The following is a 27670-nucleotide window of genomic DNA, read 5'->3' on the forward strand; positions in this document are numbered from 1 at the left end:
TTTCTTCAATCATGTTCTGTAGTTGTCATCTCAGTCCACTTTTCTGTATTTTCTGGATGTTTTTTACTTACAGTGTTGCCATTTATTTATTCAAAAACTTAACATTTATTTTATGGAGGGCACAAGAGAGCAAAAAGAAAACTTAATGAGGCATGGCCTCTACCTTCAAGGAGCTCATAGTATAATTGGACAAGCTGGTAAATAAATGGTAACAATATAATTCGGTATAGTTATATTTGAGATTTCCACAAAATTTAGAAGGTAAGGCAAAGGAAGGCAATCAACTCTGCTTCAGTGAATTAATAATAATTGATTGTCAATTCCTAGGAGGTGATAATTTGTGATGGTGTTTAAACAACGCATAGCAGGGAGAGAAAGATTCTTGGCAAAGAGTACCATAAAGGAATCAGGTGCTGAGTTGAAGGATAGTTCTTCGTAGTTGTAAATAGAATAGAAAGTGGATTGAGTGCGACCGGTCAGTGATATATCTGGAGAGGTAGGTGAGGAACAGATTATGAAAGCCTAAGCATTGCTATACGTAAGGTGTTTGAATCTTTAGTTCTAGGCAATGGGTAATGCCCCAAATGTGAAAGCAGAGGAGTGCAATGACTTAATTTTGTGAAGTAGAAAAAGAAGACAATCTGCCATAGAGAGAAGGAAAAAAAAAGAGAGATACCAACAATTTGTCGGAGTACCGAAATCTATACTAGCATTGAGCCTTGTTTTCTAATCATCTAGATGATGAGGAGGCAGCCTTCCTGTCCATTTATGTGCCTTAGTGCATTGCTGGTTCTAAAGACCGATCAGTGATCTCTTATGTAATCTTTATAAACATGTGTATTTATTAGTAGCTATGTCATTTGAAACAAACAGGAATACGATCCAGCGTGACAAATGCCAATTAATTAGCTCCTCAGGAATTCAGGGAAACAATCATGAAGGGTTCATTCATTTACTAAAAGTCCAGTATATACCATAAATATCTTTAGGAGCTGGAATGAAGTATTGAATAAGATATGGTCCCTGTCTCATAAACAAACATTATAGATATAATTTTTCTGAACACATAAATATCTGTATATATGTGCATGTGTGAGATGCTAGTAGAAATACAGTTTGCAGTTTCCCAAAATTATATTTCAAATAGTTTAATAATATATTCAGAATTTTATAATGCATATGTCTCATGTATGCACACACACATATACACACATGTATAGGTATATATAAAATGCATTCTTGTCTCACTCCCAGAGTGCCCTGGCGATATGAGAGCTCACTGCAGCCTTTACTTCCTGGCCTCAGGTGATTCTCCCACCTCAGTATCCCAAGTGGCTGAGACTACAGGCGTGTGTTACACACCCGGGATTTTGCAATGTTGCCCAGACTGGTCTTTAAACCCCACAGGTAGAACATACTCATAAATTTTTTGTTTTGTTTTCTTTCTTTCCTTTTTTTTTTTTGAGACAGGGTCTCACTCTGTTGCCCAGGCAGGAGTGCAGCAGTGAAAAACATGGCTCACAGCAACCTTGATCTCCTGGGCTCAAGCAATCCACTGACCTGAGGCTCCCAAAGTGCTGGGATTGCCGGCAGGAGCCAATGTGCCCTGCTCTCATGTACTTTTAAAAGAGCTAAGACAATAGTTCTATGGTGAAATAATGAATACTTGAGCAGCTGTATTTTCACTATATTTTCATGTGCTATAGTGATTGCATGTCTTTTAGTACCATGATTACCAAAACTATATTTTTCTCTTAGAATAAATGCTAAACAGCTGATATAACAGTAAGTTCAAATGACCTTTGTACATTTTTACTAGCAATAAAAAGTAGTAAGATACTTAAGTAATTGACGGCAAATTTTACTTCATACATAATAAATTACTTTTTGTAACTGAATGTCAAGGCTGGCTTTGTATTTATCTTACAAGTGGAGCTTCATACTTGAATTAAAATAATTTGTCATGAGAATTATTAACATCAAATCATTCTTACAAATTTATTATGATGAAGATGCACTGTCAATTTTAGTGATTATGTGAATAAATGTATGTGTTGAAAGATCATATCTAGTTGTCAACTTTTATCCAAATGCCTCGATAATAATTAGAATCAGGAAAACAGAGTTTAGAATCTCTTAGAATTCTACAAATCCCTGAGTTTCTGTTTTAAAAGTTGGTTTGGTCTTCTGTTACCTCACAGAGAGTGAAATGAGAGTGTTTCTTGTATAGGACTGCTCAAATGGGTCTATTTGCTACATGCTCTGAAAATCTAAATATCTTATTACATATTGCAATGACATTATTTAATTTGAATCACAGTTAGAAGTTGAAAATTAAATATTTTAACTTTTATTCAGCAAATAATATTGATGGATATGATTGATACATAATTAAAGAGACTGTCTGTTTATGGTGGGGTAGCTTTTTATAAAGGTGAAAGTGCTTGGCCTTCTAGTGAAAGACAGGGATTCTAGCTTGCTTCTGGCCTCTGTTCATAATCTGAATCTGAGATTATAGCAGATGAATTCAAAGATAGCACCAATTCTTGTGTCTGCATTGAATAAGTTGGTAACTATATATTTAAAGCCTAAACTTATATGGTGTTTGCTATGAATATTAGTGTCTTTTGATCTCAAAGGACACTAACAATAGCCTACATATATAGATTGCTTGTATTCTACCATACACAGTTGAAGTTCACTATGTGTACTCCCTCATTTAATCTTTATTTCCACCACAACATGTAGTTGTTGTCTGCCCCATTTCCAGGGAAGTTGAGTGGCTTGTCTAAGGTCCCTTAGTAAGTTGGAGATCCACATTTTATATAATTTTAAAATGTGATACAGAGTTCATCCATTCAGGTACATTTATTTGTCCCTTAATGATGAGGATTTATTCTGAGAAATATGTTTTTAGGTAATTTCATCTTGTGAGCACTTTGTTGAGTGTACTTACACAAACCTAGATGGTATAGCTTACTACGTACCTAGGCTATGCATATGGACTATTGCTCCTAGGCTACAAACATGTACAGCACATTACTATACTAGTGTGAGGAAATAATATCACAATGGTATTTGTGCAATAGGGATTTTTCAGCAATATTGTAATCTTATGGATCACTGTTGTATATGCAGTCTGTTGTTGATAGAAACATCATTATGCAGTGCATGACTATACTTACAAAACAAAATTTCTCGTAAGGAATATATTTACCTACCAAGTTCCATTACTGATCCTGAGAAATAAAGTTGAAGGGGCAGATTTATGGGAGTATTTCCATGGCCCCGACTCTACCATCTGTCCTGAACAAGTAATGGCAGCTCCTTCAGTAGTGGGGATACTAATGCAAAAATGGCAGGAAAGGGACTGGTATGATGAGACTATGGGAAGGAAACTGTCATTATGGAACACCTTTGTGCCATGCCTTTTGTGCATCCTGTGGCATCATTTCTGTGAGACTCAAGCAACAGATCCTCATTTTTAATGCTGGGAAAAAGTTAACTGTGGTAAAAAGAGATTAGATTTTACAAACAGAAGCCATCTGCCTAATGATGGGATGGAATTCAGGTCTTAGTCTTCGAAACCCATATTCTTTGACTTTACCATATGCCTGCTATTGCTCACAACTTTTAAACTTTTAAATAATTATTTTTTTTCTGTTACGGTATCAAAGATGGATATGAAGAAGAGTAAATGGCATTAACTTGGCTATAAACGCATTTACTCTTGAAGCTATTGTTGTCTCCCTCCTCTTCACCCAGTCTCCCCTTTCTTTCTTCTCATTGCATCTCTTGAGCACTGAAGTTGCTGTTTCATATTTTTCTACGCTGGTCTGCACCATTAAGAAGGAAGAACATGAGGTTAATGATTCTAGTACTGTATCAAAGCATTGTGGAAATGTTGACACCAATTTTAGCCATCTCACTGTTACTGGAAAAGTTTAAGTGTCTATTTAATATAGCTCAAAGATGACCAGTTTTTTCGTGTTAACATTTTATTGTCACATATTTGATTGTATAGTAATTAAACGAAGGATACCATCTTTGTGTTCTGTAGACACACCATCTTACTATTTTGATCTCTCCAGCCAGACACAGGAAAGGAAACTCAAAGCAATTGAGTGCTGTTTCTGATAATCTAAATATAAAACTCAAAGCCACTATGTAATTTTATGAAACTTTTCTGTACAAGGACCAATACTTTCATTATGAGAAGTAGTGTCCTGAGAAAAACAATGATATTATCCTTTGAAACTAGGAGTTGCAGGGTAACTGTTGAATAAGCTTGGGAAAGACTACAAATATTGGAATATTAGAAATAGCAAAGTAAGTGGGTTTCTTTGTGAGGCTGGCAGCTATTTTCTTTAATTTTCTTCAAGAAGCTTTTGTCACAGACTTTGTTAGTTGCTCCACAATAACAACCTATCACTCCTTCCTTTCTAACAGAATCCTAACCTTATTGAGGTATCCCCATTGTTTCTCCAGTCATGCATTTAGGAGGTCTCAGCCCCATGTTCTATCCCAGATGTGTCATGGTGGCCCTGTTCTCTTTGCCTATGATTGGTTGGATGTGATCAGATGATACAGTTCAAGCCTTTTAGATGTCCTGAGGGAAAGATTTTTTCAAGGACTGAAAAGAAACAGATACCATAGTCAGCTAATTCTTTAGTTGGATCCCTGGAATTGCTATGGCTAACTTTTTAATATAAGGGTTATCTACCAATAGATAGCAAAAAGGAAATATGGAAAGAAATTGGGTTCCAGACATTATTGATTTCCTGTTTTAACTAACCCTAATTGTGCTCTTAGAAACTCTTTGTACAAGGACTGGTATGGTTTCAAACTAATATCTTTATTATTTAATTTGAGGATTTTTCTTCCTTGCTGTCTTTTTCTCTTTGAGCTTCACAGGTCATGTTTTACAAGGTAATGATAAAATATGCCAAGATTTCACATTTGTGACGTGTTCAGAATCTCAGTTGTCATCCAAGGATTATTTTATTAACAGTTATAAAGTTATTTGATATTGTCAAATAACAGATGCTTAGTAAAAATCATTTTTGTTATTTAAATACTATAAGTCTGTTGTCTAAATATACGATCATAGTTTGCCTATAGCCTCAGGTATACATATTGATATCCAGTGCCTTTCTGTTTTCTCTATTCATCTATTCTTTTGCTTAGCAATTTTTACAAGACACCTGGGTATCAGTAAATTGTAATGGCACACTTTCTTTGCTTTTTGAAATTCAGCAGCATGCACAATGAAATGGATTTTTTTTTTTTTTTTTTTTTTTGAGACGGAGTTTCGCTCTTGTTACCCAGGCTGGAGTGCAATGGCGCGATTTCGGCTCACCGCAATCTCCACCTCCTGGGTTCAGGCAATTCTCCTTCCTCAGCCTCCCGAGCAGCTGGGATTACAGGCACGCACCACCGTGCCCAGCTAATTTTTTGTAATTTTAGTAGAGACGGGGTTTCACCATGTTGACCAAGATGGTCTCGATCTGTTGACCTTGTGATCCACCCGCCTCGGCCTCCCAAAGTGCTGGGATTACAGGCTTGAGCCACCGCGCCCGGCCATGAAATGGATATTTTATTGCAATTGTCTTTCAAAGTTTAATCAGAGTATATTTATTGCTGCAAATGTAGACTTCTAGATGATTCCACACTTACTAAAATGCTCAGATGTGGCATTCTTATCATTATCACAAATTGAGATACCTTGAAGAAAACAAAATAAGTACAGAGGGTTTTTTATTTTCCACTAAATGGTATATATGTATTACTTTTTAAATATCTTTAGTGTGTTTTTAAACAATTTGAAGTGTTTCATGTGATTAAACTTGACCAAATAGATGGATCAACGTTCTTTGTAACAATGAGTAAACTTGTAGATCTTGTTCACATTTTCATGTTCAAATATAGAAAGTTGGGCTGCTGGATCACTTCTGAAATTCTTTGTGTTCTTATGACATGTATTAAACTCTATGATGATCAACACTGTACTTTTCCCTTATTAGTAACTTTTCAGTGGCTGAAGAAAACAGTTTGCTTTGACTATGTCACTGTTTAAAAGAAAAACGATTGCAGAATTTTTTTTTTTTTTTGAGATAGAGTTTCACTCTTGTTGCCCAAGCTGGAGTGCAACGGTGCAATCTCGTATCACCACACCCTCTGCCTCCTGGGTTCAAGTGGTTCTCCTGCCTCAGCCTCCCTAGCTGGGATTTGTATTTTTAGTAGGATGGGGTTTCACCATGCTGGCCAGGCTGGTCTCAAACTCCTGAACTCAGGTGATCCACTCACCTCAGCCACCAAAAGTATTGGAATTACAGGCGTCAGCCACCATGCCCAGCGTATTGCAGAAGTTTTATATCTCTTTTTGGTCCTGTTAAACTGGAAAGAGCATATTACAGTCTCAAAGGCATTTCTTGAAGGACTTTTCAAGCCAGAGCTCAGTCTGTCAGTTTGTTTCCAAAGTGAAAATTTCTCGAGTTTCAGAAACACAGACTTATTAGGCCACCAGGCTAGTGCCGCAATGTTTAGATATTATTTCAGTCAAAGAATTCTGTTCTATTACCCTAGGATCTATGTCAAGCTGTGGATTAGGTTAAAAAACCAACAAAAGCTCCTGGTGGTTGTAAGATTATAAGTATTTTGCTACATTACTGTATTGCAGGCATGAACACGTTCTTTCAGCATTTTAGAGTTTCACAATGTTACAATTAATTAATTGTGTCTATCTAGCAAAAACACTAGTCGGAGTTGCTGTCTTCACTTTTAATAAATCCTTTGAATTCCCTTGATCTTTCCTTTTTCTTATCCTCCCTGTGTACTGTAGCACAACTTTCCCAAGCCCATAAAAGTCTGATTAATGGAAGAAAGAATTAGACTTGAGATACCTGCTTTTGTTACTCTCCCATGTTTTCCTGACCTTGAGATCACCTTCTAACTGTACCTCAGGCTTTTTCTCTTAAAGAACAATAAATGAGAATATTGAAATTATAAAGCATGACCACCCTTGCTATTACTAAATCATTTACACACATAAATGCAGCTTGTCATTAACTTATATACATTCCAAACTATAGTGTTTCATTCTAGAAAGTAGTTGACATTTCTGCATTTTTCTTAACCTAAACATTTTAAGAATAAAAATTCTTATGCTCCTCAATTGTACACATGTATAAAAATTGTACAGTAAGTAAACTGGGGGAGAATCATGTTTGTCAATTGCTCCTCCAGCAATGCTTCGTCTCCTAAACTTGGAGTAGCGTTTCATGGTTTCTTGCGTGAAATCAAACTTGCTCGTTGATTCTAAAATCCTCTACTAATTTAATGAAAACCAATTGTTCCAACTTGCTTTGGATTCTCATATCTAGGTTTAACTATGTTTTTAGAAACCCTGTGTTTGTATCCTTAATATTCTATGAATAGAACTTGATTTTTTTTTCCAATTCATGATTCGAGTTAGATGGTCTCTTCTCAGAAGTCTCCCTCGCTATTCTTGGCAAATATAGAAAAGAAGCAAAGCTGCTGCTATAAACCTGCTTCATCCTTGACCCCAGTAGAACTCATTGCCTTCCAGCTGTGCAGAGAGCATTTCTTAGTAGGGAGCCTGGTCTTGCTTTCACCTGGTGCTGCTGGTGTAAGCAGCCATCATGTTCAGATTCAAAGGTGGCCAAGATAGCATCCTGAGGACATGTCCCTGGAATGAAGTAGAGCCCCAGTTCTGTCCAAATGCTGCTAGGTGGAGTAGGGTTGGGTGCCCTGCTGAGAGCATCGTGATTTGTGGATAGAACCTGGCAGAGAGGGTCCTGTTAGGAACAGAGCCAGCTCTCTTTCCCTTCTCTTGGAGAAGATCTGAGGTATGACGCAGAACGTTGCTTCTTCCTTGTCTCACGGTTTATATGGACTCTGTTGGTGACAGGAGGATCTACCTTATTTATACTGTGGCTTGGGGGTAGAATTGAGGCTGTGATAACTTTCATCTTCAACACGGGGCCAAATGAAAAAATGAATATAGTTGAGAAGAACTCAGTTCATTTACTTCTCTAGAAAATACTGGTATAAAAACTACACATAGACCATTATTGGTTGAGAATATCAACTAAGAAGATAAAATTGTTCCTTTAAAAAAATTTAATTGTATATCAATGATTACTTATTATTATTATTATTTTGAGACAGAGTCTTGCTCTGTTGCCCAGGCTGGAGTGCGGTGGTGCCTTCTTGGCTCACTGCAATCTCCGCCCCCCAGGTTCAAGCAATTCTCCTGCCTCAGCCTCCTGAGTAGCTAGGATTATAGGTGAAAGGAGGATCAACACGCCTGGCTAATTTTTTGTATTTTTGGTAGAGACACCATGTTGGCCAGGCTGGTCTCGAACTCCTCCCTCATGATCTGCCTGTCTTGGCCTCCCAAAGTGCTGGGTTTACAGTCGTGAGCGCACAGCACCAGGCCAATTTATTATTTTGCTAGTAGTATTTCTGATGATAGAGGAAGGATTTCGGCACTAAAACAGGTCAGATAATACATAGCTACTGTTTTATTTACAATGCATTTAATTAATATCAAAACTACAGTTGCCTTTGTGCAATAATAATGAGATTATAAGGCATTATGTTGTGCTAAGCAGGAGACTACAATTTAAGAGTTAGGCTTATTGAAAAAAACATGTCCTCCTCCTTCTTTTTGTAGTTTTACACTGAGCTAGAGATATTGTTTTCTAACATTCAACACCTAAAGAAAGCATTTTTTTAATATTGTTCAAAGCTGACCTCTGCTTTTAGAAAAGTTTATCTGCACTTTTTCATCTGTTTAGAAACATACATTTTTGGTTAAGAGATCGAAGACAATCTCTCTTTGTCTTTTTTTTTTCTTCTTTCCCTGAGTTAGGAAGGTTGAGATAAAAAAGAATGACTGCTTTAAAAGTCACACATGGCTGTAATTTAAGATTTTTTTCCTCTCATTGTCCGTAACAGTTGAAAGAAACCTTCAATGAAAGTTTATTAACTAGGCCAATGCCTGAGGCAATAAAGGTTCATTTATTACCAGTTTCTTGGCTGTTTTTCTTCTTCTATTTTTCGGTTAAACTCATAGCGTAAGATAATACTTCACAAAATTAAACCTTTGACCTTCTGTAGAGTTAAGTCTCCTTTGATTAGATAAAGTAACAATTTATGGTCCAGCATGAGGTTGCACATGAAATGAATAATGCAACAGACTCCGTGTGGACTGAGAATCTATTGCTTTTGAAAAGATGAATGCTGTTTAAAGGGGGAAAGTCCGCTTAAGTGTGTTGTCTTTATTCAGTATGCACTTTAGCAATATTTCAAAGGGTTTTACTTCCAAGATAAAGTTATGTTTGAATTTTCTAATTCTCATAAGAAAGATGTATGGTAAGAGTATTGCAAAAAGTTTTCGAAACTCTTTGTAGGACTGTCATACACGTCACTCTGCCACGTATTCCAGGTATTACAAACAGCTGAATTATAAAATCAAATAAATGCATGAGAAAAATGACCATTGATTTTACAAATGGAGTTCCAAATGGTGGGACAATTAGAGTATTGTAATTTCTATTCACATTATGTGCTACTGTGAACATGGCATAAATCAAAATGATATTTAATAACTTCATCTTAAGAAGAAGAAAAGTAACAATAATAAAATATAATAATATTAAGCTGAGTCTGTAATTTCTTTTTTTTTTTTTTTTTTGAGATAGAGTCTTGCTCTGTCGCCCAGGCTGGAGTGCAATGGCACCGACTCGGTTCATTGCAACCTCTGCCTCCCGGGTTGAGGCGATTCTCCTGCCTCAGGCTCCCAAGTAGCGGGGATTACAGCACATGCCACCATGCCAAGCTAATTTTTGTATTTTTTTCAGTAGAGACCAGTTTTCACCATGTTGGCCAGGCTCATCTCGACCTCCAAACAACGAGTGATCTGCTCGCCTCGGCCTCCCAAAGTGCTGGGATTATAGGTGTGAGCCACTGTGACTGGCCTGAGTTTGTAATTTTTAAACCAACCCACAGGAGTTCAGTCCTTGGTTATTATGATGTATTAATCTTTGTAGATAAAAACAGTGTTTTAAATTTTGTTTTGGTTACATCACCTTATACATTTGAACTGTCATAACTCATTGACAAAAAAGAGTGATTAAATGTGAAATGTTTAGATATTTCTATTTTTCTGTTCTTTTCAAAATTTTTTGGGTAAGTTGAAAAGAATCTCAAAGCCATCAATGAAAACATTTTGTTGAAATTACCTAATTACTACAGAAGAGGTATATATGTAGAATCAGAATTGATGTTTACTTCTATCTTCAGCTCGGTGGAGGTAGAGAGATGTGTGCATAGCACAGGTCCGTGTTTCTCACAAAGCTGTTGTGATTAGCTGGTTATTTAAATTACTAATTGACATGCAGAAGTTGAATGCTTGAGAGAAGTGTTTTAGTTTTAGTTTGGTTCTTTTTCAATTAGCTTAAATTATTTAAGGTGAATAAATCTACTGCAGTGATTTAGTTTCTTTTAATAGAATCTCATGGTACGGTATAAATTAGGTCAAGAGAAGTCATTGGATCGGTATAACTACAGACATTGCATCGAAAATGAAGAGATGTTAGGAAAATTGAAGCTTTGATATGACTTACAGATATTTTGAAGCAAAGTAAAAGTTCCTATTGGAATACACAAAAGGTTCACATTTCTTGGCATGTTAGTAACTAAACATTTCTTTCTGTTGGAATAATTTTTTGCAGCGAAAAGAGAAGTAAATAACACTACACATTGGTAATTCTTCCTGATATACACTTGCTCTGTTCCTAGGTGAGATGGGTTGCATATAGTAATCAAACCTTATGAAATAAATAAATTTAAACCTAAACACCATTTATTTTTTGAACAATAAGGTATAAAGTCTCCTTATAATTAGACTACCCAAGTAGTTTGTCTAAGTTACACTCAAAGAATTAAGTAATTTGAAAATTGTGCCAAGATGAATGCTTCATTCCCTACAACATGCCACCTTCTAGGAGATGTCAACCACTTGAGACTGTGGACCACAACTCATATTTCATTTGAATCTTCCTTATCACATGGCACTATGTGTTTTTTCTAAATTAACCAGGATTGTTTTTTCCGTAGTCTAACTTTAAAACTGCAACCACAAACCTACTTTTCGAAGCAATACAACTTGCCTCTCACTATTAACATCTTTGTAACCAAATGAGGAAAACAATTACCTTGTAGGCTGATGATGGAGATTAAATGAGATGGTGTTATAAATGCAAGACCTAATGACAAAGAAGTAAAAAATATAATGCCTCAACCACTGCTTTCTCTGTTCTATTGCTAGCCGGTGACTCTGCATGAATATTGTTCCTAGCCCACTCAGACTTTGACCTCCACTTAGAAAAAATACTGTGTCTGTGTGTGTGTGTGTGTGTGCATGCGTGTGCGCGTGTGTATTTTTTATTGTATGTGTGTGTGTGTGTATATATGTATGTATGAATAATTTCTTCCACGAGTCTTCCCTTGAAAAACATTTGTATTACTATATCAGAAGACATTTGTGTTCACATATTTTTCGGCTATTTTTATTTCACTGGATAACTCATCCCAAACAAAACTTACGTCTAAAAATAGCCACCTCTTTTGATTTTTCTTTTGTCATTTTCTGTCCTCAACAACAAATTATACATGGACAGAACCCCATGTGGTATTTGGATTCTGGAAAAATTAAAAAACGACTGAGACATTGAGGTAGCAATGGATTTAGACAAGGATTTACATGATATTGAGAAAAGTAGAACATTTGAGGGGATTATACTTAGACTTAGAGGTTATTCTTTTGCAGGAAATTACATTTATGACATTTTTTCCCATTTTTACTTGTGATATTGCCTGAACTGTCACCAGTATATTAACAAGTAGCCTCTTAACAAAATAAAAACATCCTTTTAGAATATCACACATTTTCAGTCACTCTCATGCTAGTTAGAGCTACCTGCCTGGGGTCAGTTCACTAAGTAGTTTGGGGTGATAGGTCCTGTGGGTAGTAAGAAGTATTTGGCTTAGACCAACATGAGGATATCTAATACCTAGGTTATTAAATAATGCAAAGAGGCATAATGAGAGAGGTGCTTAAAGGAAAATTAAAGTCAAAATTGTCTATTTCAATTTGTCTCTGGTTAGAATTTATTTTATATTCAAGATATGGAGAAAGACTAATTTATTTACCCTTTCTTTTTTTTCCTTGTTTTGCCCTATGTAATATATAGAATTCAGGCACAAATTATATTGTATTTCACCAATGGTGTAGGTTAAAAGTTTTGTGCATAAAGTTAAATGGCCATTGTTTTCGTAGCGGATATACTCTAAATTCTGTAAAACTGAAACACAAACATACTGATCAGATGTCTAAGTGGAGTCAACCTATATTGGTGTATTTGTGACATACCTGTCTGTAACTTTGACTTCCTATGCAATCCATAAGCTATTAGAGCAAAGGGGAGTCATCTCTTTCAAAGACCTCATTGATTACTGTATTCTGTATTTTCCTTTCTTTCTTTTTTTTGAGACAGAGTTTTGCTCTTATTACTTAGGCTGGAGTGCAATGGCGTGATCTCGGCTCACCGCAACCTCTGCCTTGTGGGTTCAAGCAGTTCTCCTGCCTCAGCCTCCTGAGTAGCTGGGATTACAGGCACGCGCCACCATGCCCAGCTAATTTTTGTATTTTTAGTAGAGACGGGGTTTCACCATGTTGACCAGGATGGTCTCGGTCTCTTGACCGATCCACCTGCCTCGGCCTCCCAAAGAGCTGGGATTACAGGCGTGAGCCAACGTGCCCAGCCTCTGTACTATATTTTTAAAATATTTATTCATAGAGTCTGTGTGGTCAATGCTGAACTGGGAGTAAGCAGAATTGGGATTACTCTGTGGTTATTAAATGGTGTCACTTTGTAGAAATGATTAACCTCATTGTCCCTAAATTTAATCATCAGTAAAATAAAGGGGTTAAATTAGGTGAAGTCTTTCTAGTCCCCAAATTTTAGAAGTTTAACACCCCAAGTGGTTGTTTAGAAAGATTTATCTAAAAGTAGTATGTTAAAGGTAGAGTAAACATTACATACACAAGATCTTATAGTGCCAAGTTCAACTTTGTATAAATTAAGTAACATTTTATTTAAAACCAAATTATAGTAATTTAAAAGTTTTTTGCTGATTTCATTTCAGCCTGATTCTGGGTTAGTGATCAGAAAGTGAGCTTTTCAGTAGCTTTCATAGAAGTTCCTCAGTGATTTATGCAGCCAGATGACTTCCCCATGGTGTTTCTTCTTTCTGATTTCACTTCTATAATCTCTTCAGTCTGAGAAATTGAGATTTTAAGCTATCCAGAAAAAGAATATTAAATCTGATGTCTATTTGATTTGTTAGTCATTCATATTATAACAACAGCTTTCTTACTGTATGTATCTCCAAATTATTGGGATTTTTATTTTGTTAGTACAAACATTTTTAAAATCTAATTCAATCAATTGAAAAACTCAAAACTGATATAGGGAGTGTTTCCATTAATGGCCTCAAGAATCAATTTTTCTTTTTCTCTGCAGAATACAAATGTGATTCAAAGGCCAAGAAAAGTCAGTCTAATGGACATTAAGAGAAAAGTTCACACTCAGAATCTTCAGTCTAACAAGATTTACAATTATTTATTCCATCTGATTATCATTCTGGTTATTTAATCATTCAAGAGTGAAGACATTCATGTTTCAATCACATTTTTAATTTATTTAGAAAGTATTGAGAAATAAAATAACTGAAAGTTAGTGTCAGTTTCTGACAGCTGGTATTTAAATAAGGATAGGAAGAAAACAGAGTGAAAAAAGGTACTGGTGTTTTCAAATTGTTATATTGAGCCAAGAGTTCTTCTAAGACTTGGAGTGATTTCAATTGAGTTGTAATTCAAACTCATGTGGAGCTTACAATGCACCTTCAACAGAGTTTTGCAGAGTCTATAGGAACTGTCAGGAGCAGAAAGATTACTTCACAGTAATGACTGTTGAATTGAACTATGCTTTTTGATGTTTTACCTTCTGAATTGAATTGTTGGACAAGATTAATTGCACACAGTGAGAGTTTTAAATGAATGACTATGTAAAGCATTAGGTTTCTCTGTATGCCACTTGGGGAAAAATAGCTGAAAGGTTTAAGTGAATAAGTGTATTTAATGCACAAAAATGCCTGAGCTAATTTTAAAATTCTTTTGCTAACATCCTTATTGAAAATAGAAACCCACTTTATTCATCTGTCTTGGTTATATTGCTCTGGTTGAAGTAATTTAATATTCCTGCTTTCCACTAATCTTCTAGTTCAACAGAAGTAAACAATAGGTTTCATAAATTAAAAATACACTCTTCTGAACATGCTTATAAGATTAAAAAAACAAGGCTGTAAACATTTATGACTGAAACAAACTAGATTGTTCAAATACTGCCATGATGTATCATGTATATCAATATGGCACTGATATCAGTTAGAATGCAAACAAGGTTTTAAATGATGTGCCCCTTCATTTCAGCTGGAGAATCCGCTTCACACCATCTGCCTATCAGATGGTTAGGAACCAGGACTGCGTATTAATGCCACATGTTCGATTTTCCTCCTTCTTGTAATGGTTAGATTCATATTGCTAATAGCTGTGCATGAGCACTGTCGATGAAATTTCTGTGACGGTGGAGTGATGAGATATTTATAAGCCGCCTGTCTCCCTGAATAATCAGTAGGAAGAATGCCAGACATAAATAACTTATCAATTCCAGAATATTAACAATAACTACCATTGGCTATAATCTGCATGTTTAAAATGGTTTTGTTTAAATGTGAGCAAACTAACACAAACTAATAACAAGTCTTATCATATGGAAGGTTTGAATACTTAACATCTCTTGGATGTAACCCATTTTATTTAACTATTAAGTTTTGGGAAATGCATTTTATATGGAATGCACTGTAAAAGTAGACAATATATCAAACATTTGGAAGTCATCTTGATGTCTTTGAAACCAAAGATCAAAGATTGGACCTTTCAAGTTAATGAGCAAACAAACAGATCAGAGAAAGAATTTGACAGGAATATGTCATTTTTATTGATATCCATAATCTACAGTTGTAATCTTCTATTTATAAGTAAGGGTGCTAACTTATTTGAAATAAATAAAATGGAAATACTTTTCCTTTTTTTTTTAAAGAGCATGATCAGGATTGTATAATGGTATTTGAAGAATTAAAAGACCCTTTTAATAAACGTGGAAAGCAGAAGAAAATTCCTATCTTTAAAAAGTAAAAGAATACTCTAAATTAGTAAAAATGCCTGCTTATCCTCCAAAAGATGAATGCATGGGTGGTTTTAGCATATAGAATTTAAACTATTGTAGGCTTTGTATCAATATAGCATGGGTGGAGAATTAGTGATTTTATGATAAATCTGGTCAATGTAGAGAAATCCAAATCCAATGATTTGATAAAAACATGATTTTTAGATATCCATTTGCCAAATGACTAAATTCTCACCCCATGCTGTTAGGTACTTTTTGTCATATTTGTACTTTTGTAATTGAATAAAGGTAAAACTAAACATAAAGACATGATAGATAGCATGTGTTCCTTCACAGTATCAGTGAGCATTTATGGAGGGAGAGGGCTTGATGTGTGCCCAGACTGTTGCATGTTATTTCACTTTAATTCTTCACAATACTCCTGTGAGGTCAGAATTGTTATCTATCCTTTTAGGGATGAAAAATTTTAAGCATGGGATATTATATAACTCGCTGAACCATCCCAGATAAATTTGATGCATTCTGTCCAAAGTTTGCAGAGCTCTTTGGGGTGCCTTTTTCCCCACTAACGACTGTATTGTACATATTCCTTATATAAGAGTGAGCCTAGATTACAAATAACTTCTATGCTGGTCACTTATTTACCAGGAGCCTTAAAAGACTTCGGCGGAATATCAAAAAGTGAGAATAAAAGTAAAAGAAATTGACTAGCAAAGACCAAAATTTTAACAATAGCCCATTTTTTAAAAATCTAGAATTTACTCTGAAGAAGCAACCATCAGTTTGCATCTTAATTGCAATCTTAATTGCATAGTTATATGACAAGCCATGTTTCTAAGTTCTGTGTAAAAATGTACTCATTTTTTAAAATTTGCAAGTGATAGTTTGTCAAGTTCCAATAGGAAAGAAAAAGAAACCTAAATACATTGCATCACATAAGGCGGCATATAGTGTATTAACCTAAGTTTGATATACAGGTCTTTCCTGAAGTCCCGTTGGAGGCCTAGGAGAGAGAACATAATATATGACTTATTTTTTCACTGAAGGAAAACTTTTTTTTTTTTAAGAAAACATTTCTCAATGCATTTTACTCAGTGAAAAATAATTTTTTTTCTTAGTTTGTGTTGTTCTGTTCTGGTTGAAATGCAAAAACGTAGATTCCTCAGTCCATTTCAGAAACATTCTGTGGATGTGGGCTTGGGGAACATCACCTCTATCTTTACCATGCACTGTGGCTGATTGCCTAGTTCTAAGGGAGAAATGGGTTGCTTGAATGAAAAATGTAAAAGGTGGGCACAGTGACTCATGCCTGGAATCCCAGCACTTTGAGAGGCTGAGACAGGTGGACCACCAGAGATGGGGAGTTCATGACCAGTCTGTCCAATGTGGTGAAACCCCATCTCTACTAAAAATACCAAAAAAATTTGCCAGGCATGGTGGTGCACACCTATAATCCCAGCTACTAGGGAGGCTGAGGCAGGAGAATGGCTTGAACCCAGGAGGTGGAGGTTGCAATAAGCTGAGATCCCACCACTGGACTCCATCCTGGGTGACAGAGCAAGACTCCCTCCCAAAAACGAAAAGGAAAGGGAAGGAAAAGGAAAGGAAAGGGAAAGGAAAGGAAAGGAAAACATAAAAGCAGTGATAATTTGTAGTATAAGACAATTCAAAGTGGGATATGAAAGAGGGGTGAGGGGAGCAAAAATTTCCCTCAATCTGAAGAAGAGGGAGAATTTCTATGGTAAGCGAGGAAAGGGTTATGAAGGAAAGGAAAAGGATGTGGCAAACGTTATGGGTTGCCAGTGTTTACATCAGTATGCAATTCTTCCTTACATAGAAATATTGTTATAGTTTAAATTCTCTATTTAGTATAGACCAAAGACTTGAGTTATTTTGTGAAATTGTTCCATGTTTTTTTTTTTTCTTTTAAGGCAACTTTGTTTGGGAACAACATATACAATAGAACCTCTATTTAAGACTAGTATATAGATTGTAAGCTATGGTTTTAGAGACAGGAAATTGGAAGGAATTTGAGAATTACATCAGGGATTTGAAAGGGCCATTACAAGGCCAACAGGAAGTACAATAAATGCAGAGGGTGTTGAGGGGCAGTGAATCTTTTGTGATCTTCTCAGGCCCTAGGCAAGATGTACCTTTGGGGGGTCATGCTTTATATTAAATTAATGAGATTTGTTACTCTTAGTATATGCACACTTATTGTAACATAAAAATAATGTTTTAAATTAGTTTCCATTGACATTACTAAAATAATGACCATTTTTTCCTGTGGCTTTCCATGTAATCTAATTTGATAAGCAGTTTTTCATTCAATGATAATATGTGCCAAGCATTGCGGCAGATGTTTGGGATATATATACTAAGAAAGTATTTCTGCCCTTTTGGTGCTATGACCTAGTTAGAGGTCATAATCCTAATCCTACCCTCCTTGGCCCCAGCCCCCCAAAAAGAGCAACAAAGAATTTAAGAGACTGTTTTTCTCTACTCAAATTGCTCTTCAAAATGGCCTTCAGAATAATAAGATTAACCAAAAACATCCAGTTGCAGGGGCCCCAACCCAGATCTAATGATTCAGAATCTCAGAGGGTAGGGCTGAGCTATTTGCATGGTTTAAAAGCTTTATGGGTGATTCTGATGCACAGCTAGGGATGGCAAACTTGCATACAGCAGGGGTGATGCAAACACAAGCAAGTGGGTCATTAACTTACTTGAGGGGTAGATTGGGGAAGGTCAGGTATAGCTCTTTAAAAGAGTAAACCATGAGCTAATTCTTGAAATGTTGAGTGCTCTTTCCTAGGTAGATAGTGAAGAGTCAGGAACCTGAGCCTACTGCTCTGAGAGCATAATATTTAAGGATGACATAAAGAAGGCATAGGCAACTCCAGGACCAGAGCATAGAGGGCTTCTCTAGAAAGTGAGAACAGAATGTGCAAAGACTGACTTAAAAGAAGGCATGTAATAGTTCACCAGTGAAAAGGAAAGAAAGCCTATTACCTGGAGCACAGAGAGCATGGGGGAGCTGGAGGAGCAGAGGATCTATACAGATAGGGAACTGAGAACAATGGGCCCTGACCCCCATGAAAATCACCAGACTGGATCCTAAGAACAGGCATTGAATGTCTGATCAAATCTTCACTTTCAGGCTGGGCACTGTGGCTCATGCCTGTAATCCCAGCTCTTTGGGAGGCCAAGGTCAATGGATCCCTTGAGGTTAAGAGTTCAAGACCAGCAACATGGGGAAACCGTATTACTACAAAAAATACAAAAATTAGTGAGGTGTGGTGGTGGGCACCTATAATCCCAGCTACTTGGGAGGCTGAGACAGAAGAATAGCTTGAACCGGGGAGGCAGAGGTTGCAGTGAGCAGAAATCATGCCACTGTACTACAGCCTGGGGGACAGAGGGAGACTGTCTCAAAAGAAGAAAAAGAAAAAAAAAATTTTTTTGCTTTTATAAGGTTAGGCTGACTGTGACATGGATAGTAAGATATTGGAGATGGAGGAAGTGGAAGCTGTTATATTGAGCAGGACTCTAAGAAAGAAACGATGGGAACTTGCACTGGTTTGGGGGGCAGTGTTAATGGAGAAAATTAGTTGAATTTGAAAGATATTAAATGAATCAAATTGAGAATCCATCAAACAGCCAGGTGAGTTAGTGAAACTCAAATGAGCAGTTGTTGCATATGTCATAGCTTTCCTCATGCTTTCATAAAACTGGGCTAAAAGTGGAATATTAAAAAGTGTTATAGTTAAGTTACAGCATGTGAAAATGTGAGTGTGTGTGTGTCAGTGACACACATATATATTTTGGACGTTGTATTAGAAATGTAAAACTGGGAAAAACCGTCGTAGAAAAATTAAGGAGTACTATAAATAAATCAGCTAAATAATAAAATTGTAAAAAATATTTTCAAAAGTCAAGGGCTAATCCAGTCACCTAAGGACAAATGTGATTCTTCTAGCTGCAAGGGCTGTGTAAGGCCACAGATACTCTGCAGAACTCAGAGTGAGGCCAAGCTTTTCTTATTAAGAAACTAGAATGAATAGTAACCCTAGTTTTTACTAAAGATGATATGGCATTCTTCACATAGTTTGTCTTATGTATCCTATGTTTTTCTTGGGGATTAGAATGGTTTTACAGGTGAAGAAAATTATATTCAAGAAGATTGAATGATTGGTCCAAGGCCATGTCATGGTTCTTGCTACTTAATTTGATTTTGGTCTATATGATAATAGTGAGTTGTAAGTTTATCTTTATTCTTTGAATACTGTGAACAAGTTTTGCCCGCAGCACAAATCTAAGACAAAGACTTTTGAAGTCATAAATTGGAGATGGGTCAGCATCAGGTAACCAAGGAAAAATGGGATGTTCACATTGGTGACAAAACAAAATCGAGGAAAAAAGATTTGCTGGAAAACACAAAGAGACTTTTAAGAGAACAGGAAAGAAAATTTTCTGAAACATCTTTGAAGGAAATGAGTAATTGGGGAGAAAATTCAATCATAGGAAGATGAGAGAATCAGTTCAAGTTGTGACTTAAAAGGCAATGAATGTTCAGATCAAACCCAGATGGATTCTTTGAGTTTAGATTAGTGCCTTTTAAGGCATGATTATCAGCTTTTCATGTAAAGACCCAATCTGAACGTCTTGTTGCATTGGGGTGAAAGTTGTCAGGGCCTCTTTGGTCTGATCTGAAGGAAAGGTGAAGTCTTCTTCTAACCTCTAAAAAACCAGTAGAGATTTTCATGGAAAAATACTTCCTATAATTCCGTGGGCAGTAACTTATTTGCTAGAGTAACTAAAAGTGATGATTAGTAGGGAGGAAAAGGAGGAGAGTGGTGCTCAGGCTCTAATCCACCAGCTGGGAGGGGAAATAAATCACACAGATAAATTCAAACGGCTGGAGCACTGTAGTCAGAAATACTAAAGCAGCCACAGTAAAAAGAATATGGGTGGGGGCGGGAATATTTATCTTCTCATAGACTTAAGGTTTTAGATTTAGGGGAGATCATTTATACATTTCAGTGTCTGTCATTTTGCAGATGAGAGACGTCAGCCTGAAGTGAACTGACTTGGCAAAAGTTCAAACATTTAAGCAAGACAAACCACTCCCCTGATCAAAAACCTCTGCTTATTATCTCTATATAAATATATAAAGTCAGAACAGCATGGTCTTAATATTCTGATCTTCCAAGATCTTGTCTCAAACTCTGTTTCTTTTCTTTTTATTCTTTTTGTCTTTCTTCTTCTTCTTTTTGACTGCCTTTTTTTTTCTTTCCTTTCCTTTTTTTGGGACAGAGTCTCACTCTGTCACCCAAGTGTGATCACAGCTTACTGCAGCCTTAACCTCCCAGACTCAATTGATCCTTCTACCTCAGCTTCCTGAGTAGCTTGGACTACTGGCACAGAACAGCATGCCCAGCTACTTCTTGTATTTTTTGTAGAGAGGGGTTTTCATCATGTTGCCCAGGCTTGTCTCAAACTCCTGGGCTCAAGTGATCTGCCTGTCTCTGCCTCCCAAAGTCCTGGGATTATAGGCATGAGCCACTGTACCTGGCTCAAACTCTATTTCTGATTCCGTGTCTGTGCCTACCTCCTGTTCTCTGGATGGATAAAGATGAACTATTCTGGACAAATTTCTTTGGCATAATGGTTAAAGGCCTCAACTCTGAGGCCAGAGTGTGCTGTTTTAAATCCCGTGCCATGGTTTTCTAATCTGTAAAGTAAGGATAATAGTGATCAATCACAGAGGGTTATTAAGTGATTAAGCTACTTTTATGTCACTTAAATCAGCACTTACATTTCATAGCTAGAAACTTAAGTGTTAGCTTTCATTATATTTTATTTTTGAACACCTTGAACACTGGGAATACCACGCTGTGTAGCAACACGTGGTTTCTGCCATTGAGCAGTAGTGAGGAGAACAGGTGTCCCAACGGACATTTCCAGTGCAATATGGCATGTCCGATCACAGCAGCACAGGTATAAACGTGGGCCAAGGGGAGAACAGACAAGACATCCAGGCAGCTGGGGGCCATGGAGTGGGAAGACTCCTAATGAGTAGCTTTTTGCACGAGATTGAAAAGTCAAGGGAACGTCGTGGGGCAAGAAGGTTCCAGGCAAAGGGAATGGCATGTGTGAAAGCACAGGCATGAAGAGGCAGGCCACGTATGGGTAACGGTGGCATGTGCGACGTAGCCAGGGTATGGGTGGCAGTGGAGAAACTCGATGAAGTAGGTTTACACTCCTTTGCCAAAGGCCTTGTGGATTCTGTTAACAGTTCAAATTTTTCCCTTCGTGTAGGCAGCTATAGGGAGTTTTAAAGAGTAAAGGACATATTTAGATTGGTAGATTGGTTTCTTTTAGAGATAACTGTGGCTGCATTTTCACTATTAGCCTTCTACCTGTGAATTGTGTTTCTGTTAATATTTAATTTGGGACTGTAGAGCTCACTCTCCCCCTTATATCAATGTTGTTTCATTGGCTAGTTGGGAATGAGTATATGTTATCAAAGTGTTGCATAAAGGAATCAGATACTCTAACAAATGTTGTTATGTTTGTTGTATCAAGTACAGGAACTATTAAATGAAAAATTGGAATTTGAATTACCTCATTTTTAATTTATTCTTTTAAGGTCTGACAGCAGCAGCTGCAGCAGCTGCTGCTGCTACCAACGCAGCTATTGCCGAAGCAATGAAAGTGAAAAAAATCAAATTAGAAGCCATGAGCAACTATCATGCCAGTAATAACCAACATGGAGCAGATTCTGAAAATGGGGACATGAATTCAAGCGTCGGTAAGTTTTATGTTGGCTGAAACTTATTGTGATCACTTTGCTTCCCAATTACAGTACTTGCTTTTCCAGAACAAAACTGTTGGCTACCCATTCAAAAAGTCGGTACTTTTAGCTTGAAAACAGTGTATGTTTGAGGATACCTCACTGTTAGAGAGGATTACCTCTCTAACAGCTAATGATAATTGTTCATTCTAAAGGAATAATTAGCAATATTATTTTTAATTATGGGATCAACTTTATGTCTGCAACTTCTGAAAGCATTCAGCTAACATCTTTCATAATACAAATAAAGTTTAATCAAGTGAATTCTAAAACATTCAGAGTAGCTAAGGTGACAGAGAAATATGTACAAGTGAAACCTTACACTTTCCTTTTTTATTCTTTTAATGTGTTTGTTATCAAGTAAGAAATATACTACCATCGGCAGCAAAACATATAAATGTAACCTTTTCATATGCTGCCCAGAATACAGATTATGTTGACGATTAATTCTTTCCATAGATAACGGTTATCAATGTCTCTCATTTAAAAAGTACAACTTTAATTTTCTTGATTTTGTTTTTCTTTCCTACCTTATGGGGAAAGAAAGATGAAAAGCTAACTGTCACGGTCAAATAAAAAGAAACAGTTTTACCTGTGCCAGCTATCCATTTGTGTCATTCATTTTGTCAAACCCAGCTTCAAATATGGGTTAATTTTTTTTATTAATGAAATCCTTAACTTCTGGATGTTGATGGGGTAAAGCATTTTTGCTGCTATTGCACTGTATTGTTTCTCTTAAAAATGCAGAGACCATGCTCAAAATATAATTAACAAGAGAAATTTGGGTACTACAAGATGTATGCAAGATATTGTATCCAATGTATATTTATGAAGAGCCTAATAACTCATGGCCATTCAATTAAATTCTCTTTTCCATACAGTACCTTCATAGATTATTTCTTAAGTTAATTGTCAGCTCTCTACTTTCAGTCTATTAAGACATAGTTAAGTGTATATGAAGGAATACTGTGGATTTTAGTAACAATCATTTTCACAAAAGCTATCTGGAAATATACACAGATATGAATATTAGAGTAAAATATATAGACAAAACACAAAATACTCTTTCAGTAATGCTAAAATGCAGCTTTTAATGTAAAAAGGGAAAAATGCATCTTTTCAGTGGAAATACCTAAGGGAAATTGCAAAGGACCAGCAGTAGTGAGCTTGAATTGAGGGTAGGTTTGGGTTGCAGTTCTTGGAAGGATGAGAAGACATGAAAGAGAGCCAAAATAGATGGCTCTAAAGCTGCAAAGGACTAAAGATGCTATCTGTGCTTACATTTTCAATGCTCCTGGAGGGAAGACAGAGGATTGTTTAGGTCATCGTTTGCACACGTATATTTAGACATTTAAAAATTAAAACAGAATTGAAGTAAAATGCAAGAATTACAATTCTGTCTTCAGAACTATTATTTTAAAGTAATAGCCTTTTACTGAACTGATAAAATACGGCACTGTTAGATACTTTTAAAAACAAGTAATTAACCATTTTTTCATTATAGCTATTATTACAAAACATAATCTGGATTGTTTTCAAAATTTTAAAAGAGGAGGCTGTTCGTGCAGGCCATTCTTGATAGTTGGTTTTATGAGAAAGGATTCTTAAAATAGACAATTTAACAACATTTAAAGCAAAACATGTTGAAACATGTTATCTCTGTTTGAATTTTCCAGAGCAGAAGTTGGCTTTGGAGAAGCCAACAGGCCTAAGATAAAGAGAACATGGTTCACAATTAAGTATCAACATATTTTTCGTATTTGGTAGTATATGACAATATTTGCCTACTAACCTAATTGTAGCTTACTTTACTTATTTTGTTACATAGGCTATCCCAATGGCTTATAAAAAAAACAATTTGACTTGTCTTTTGTATTTTAGTTGGAATAAATGACTTTTCTTTCCATTAAAATATGCAGTTGATAGTTGTTACTGCATTTTAGTTTTGACATCCCTCATCCAATGCCAAAATGAACCAGGAACAGAAATTTACTTGAATTTTCCTAGAAAGTCCTAATAGTTTGAGATTGTGTTAACGTAATATCAGTGTTGCTGCTAGTCCCTAAGGCATTCAGGTCGTTTATATTAGATATCTGTAGCTGATTTGGACAAAAAGATATTATCATTGTAATTTTCATCCTATTTTCACGTACTGCTGTCCTCTAAGAATTTCCATTTTAATATTATCCTTCCTGAATACCTTCACCCCAGATATATATCTAGAGATCAAGGAAAGTGAGTTTGAGAGGGATGTGGTAGTGGAGGAAGTACAAAGCAATGATGAAGGTGGGGGTTGAGCTGCATCAAAGATCAAAGCAATTCCTGAATTGCAGCTTTGATGGCCACAATCTTCTCTGGTTCTGAGGACAATGCCTGCCTCTTGGTAAGTGTTCAATAATGAATTGCTCTGTGACTTTGTAAAGTATGTAAACTTTCTGAGCCCAATATTCCATACCTGAAAAATGGCATAAATAATAGTATCTATATAATGAGAATTAAAATATTTGTCATATTATTTATTTACAATGTCTGCGTATCACACTGGTTACCAGTGAGGTTGGTAGATTGGGGATTGCTTTTGCTAGTATTGTCACTATTTCTTCAAATCTGTCCTCCTGGAAATCACCTTCTTCCTTTGTTTTTTTTTTTTTTTTTTTTTTTTAACCACCATCAACTGCTTCCACCTGTTTTTCTATTCTTGCTGGTAGCTATTATTTGCTAAGCTGCAAGCATGTGAGGAGATTTTGGGGCAGCTGTTACATATTTTAGATTTTGTAGGACATTGGATATTAGCTCATTCTAGGAATACAAAATTAATCACAATACAGACCCAGGACTCAGGGCATACAGTCTATGGATAAGATAGGTAGGTGAGCAGGCAGTTCTAACAGGATGTGCTGAATCCTCCAGGAGAACCCATTACCATGAAGTGGTACTGAAGCATATGAATTCTAGAAGGAATCCCAAGAATCTCCAAGGCTTATATTTTAGAATACAAACTGCTCTCATGAATCTATCAAATGTTGACTCTTTGAAGCGGTGAAATCCTTCAGAGAGGTGCTACTTAAATGATGTATCATTGCTACTCAGTCTTGCCCAAATCCGGTGACATTTTTGAAGACAATTCAGGGCTCTTGTTTTCTCCTGTACTCATCTGGCTCATAAGTTCTCTTAAACATTTTAGGCTTTTTTTTTTTTGGTAGGAACAGTGTTTTTTCCTTGATTGTAAATCAAACCTTAAAGCCCCAGAAACAGATTTTGTTTTTGCTTTGTTTGGTTTGATTTGCTGGGTAGGACAACAGGATAATTTTGTAACCTACAACCCTTTCCGGCTCATAATATGAACCTTAGAAATTAGCCAGAAAAAGATGGTTAAAGAAAGCTTTGATACTGGTGAATAATTATTCTATATCCCAATTTTACATGGTAACCTTTAGCTCATATCTTTCCAACAGAATGATCACTTTAGGAAGAAGTGAGGACCTTAGGATAGATCCGAGTGAGGCATCAGCACACTGAGTAAAATATATGGCCATGTCGCCATTCTCCCTCATCCACAATCAATTGGATTCTTTTAGTTTAATATTTACTTGCTAAGATGAGATGCTAGTCTGCATGGTGATAAACAGTCTGCTCTTGGCATCTGAAGGTGACCTGTCAGTTCATATGGACAAATCTCCTGCTTACTGAAATGTACAAAATAAATCATTAAAGCAGGCAGGTGCTCATTCCCAGATTTAAATCACCATGGATTTATGATTTGAATTAATGCTTCATTTGGCCATAGAAATAGATGCTGAGACAAATGATATGCACTGGTTGGGGTTTCCATACTGTAGCCATCCTGATATTGATTACTGAGATGTCTTTGCAATCTCTTGTTTATATCAAGTACTATCTTGTGACAGGTTGGCTGATATGAGCTACATTGCAGATAAGAAGGAAAAATGTCTTGGATTCTTTTTAGTGGCAACACTATTCACAACATAGGCCAGATAAATTACTATTTTTTTGCTTTAAGGACTGATCTACATAACCAGCTTAAAAAATGCTGCTTGGAAATTGGGACTGGTATATTGCAAAGGCAGAATTTAAAACCAGTGAGCCCAAGGTCAATTTGATAGTATCTATGGCTATGTTTTAATCTGTTTATCCTTTTTTTTTGGCATTATGCACACTTTTGAGGATACTAAATTAATCACAATCAGTTTAATCTAAATAAAGGAAACTTAATTTTACTTCTAGTTTTTAAATAGTATATAAATATTGACATAGTGAGCATCTCTTAATAGTTTCTATGTTATTTAAATACTTGCTAAACCTAGTATCTTACTCCCTTCCCTAATGACAACAAAGGAAATAACTCTTTAAAGATAAATACATTAAATACTATTCCCAAGTGCAACATTTTGTGGACTACAATTTACCAAGAGGCAGGAAAAGACTGCATTTTTACTTCTGTTAACATTTTATTTAAGGAAAACACTATGTATACAGTTTAAAAAATAGTTGGAAGATTTAAGAGGGACCTTTGCCACTAGCTAATATCTGACTCATAGAACTGGTAAACAGCTATCAACAATAGTAGATTGCTTGTTTAGTAGGAAATGAGTTCATATCTATTCAAAATGTAATCTCAAAACAGATGTCCTAAGAAAATCTCATTGTTTAAACCATAGTCATAACCTTCTAACTGCTTTAATTTCTTTAAGGAAGGGAAGTATTTGTAAGACTTGAGTGTTTTCTCTTTCTGAACATTGTGGAACATAGGCAAGGATACACAAATGCCCACAAACCTCAACACATTTCACATGCTCCTAACATATCATTATTTTCCATTTTCTCAAACTTGTAATTGTTACAAGAATGTAGAAGTTTTAAGTAAAAATAAGGACTTGAGTTTGAGAATAAAGCTGTGTTTTTCAAGAGTGTTTATCACTCCTTCTTCTGTTCCTCAGCCAATTAAAAAAAAAAAATCCAAATATATGAAGGGAAAAAAAGCCAGGCAGATAAAGAGATAAAATTATTTTCTTCAGCTCACCATCCTCTTATCTTTTTTTAGTTTTAACCATTCCTGCAGAAACAAAATAGTTTATGCTGGAGTCATTTCCTTTCTTCCAACACATGTGTCTATTTGGAAGGAAAAGATTAATTTTATGATTTCAGGAAAAAGTCTTGGAGACCTTGAGAAAGCAAATAAAAGGAAACTGAGAACGCAGGCCACCAAGCAGAGCGCTGCAATTGCACATTGGATTCTCTGCCTTGGCAATGTTAATGAACCTCAAATCCTTCCTATAATTAGATGAGGGAATTGCTTATATTTTCAAACAGATGATGCTGCTATAATGAAACGATTGACAGGGAATTTAAGAGTGTCTACAGTAGTCATTTGGTTTCTGTTATAAAAAAAAAGTTTAAAAAGAAGATTGGCTTTAGACATAGGTCCTGAGAGAGGTAGTAATTTACATAGCATGCT

The 27670-nt window shown here is 36.0% G+C and overlaps 1 protein-coding gene across 4 annotated transcripts in view; it reads left to right on the forward strand.

The window, feature by feature from the left end:
* The window catches only part of DACH1 (dachshund family transcription factor 1), a 428780-nt gene that overhangs the window by 213320 nt on the left and 187790 nt on the right, over positions 1–27670 (forward strand). For all 4 annotated transcript variants that reach the window (XM_035296525.3, XM_035296528.3, XM_008984114.5 and 1 more), the window contains exon 3: positions 21991–22152. In XM_035296525.3, the coding sequence (XP_035152416.1) occupies positions 21991–22152 (162 nt within the window). The remainder of the gene's footprint in view (positions 1–21990; positions 22153–27670) is intronic.

Source organism: Callithrix jacchus, chromosome 1 (genome assembly GCF_049354715.1).
Source record: "Callithrix jacchus isolate 240 chromosome 1, calJac240_pri, whole genome shotgun sequence".
Taxonomy (NCBI): Eukaryota; Metazoa; Chordata; class Mammalia; order Primates; family Cebidae; genus Callithrix; species Callithrix jacchus.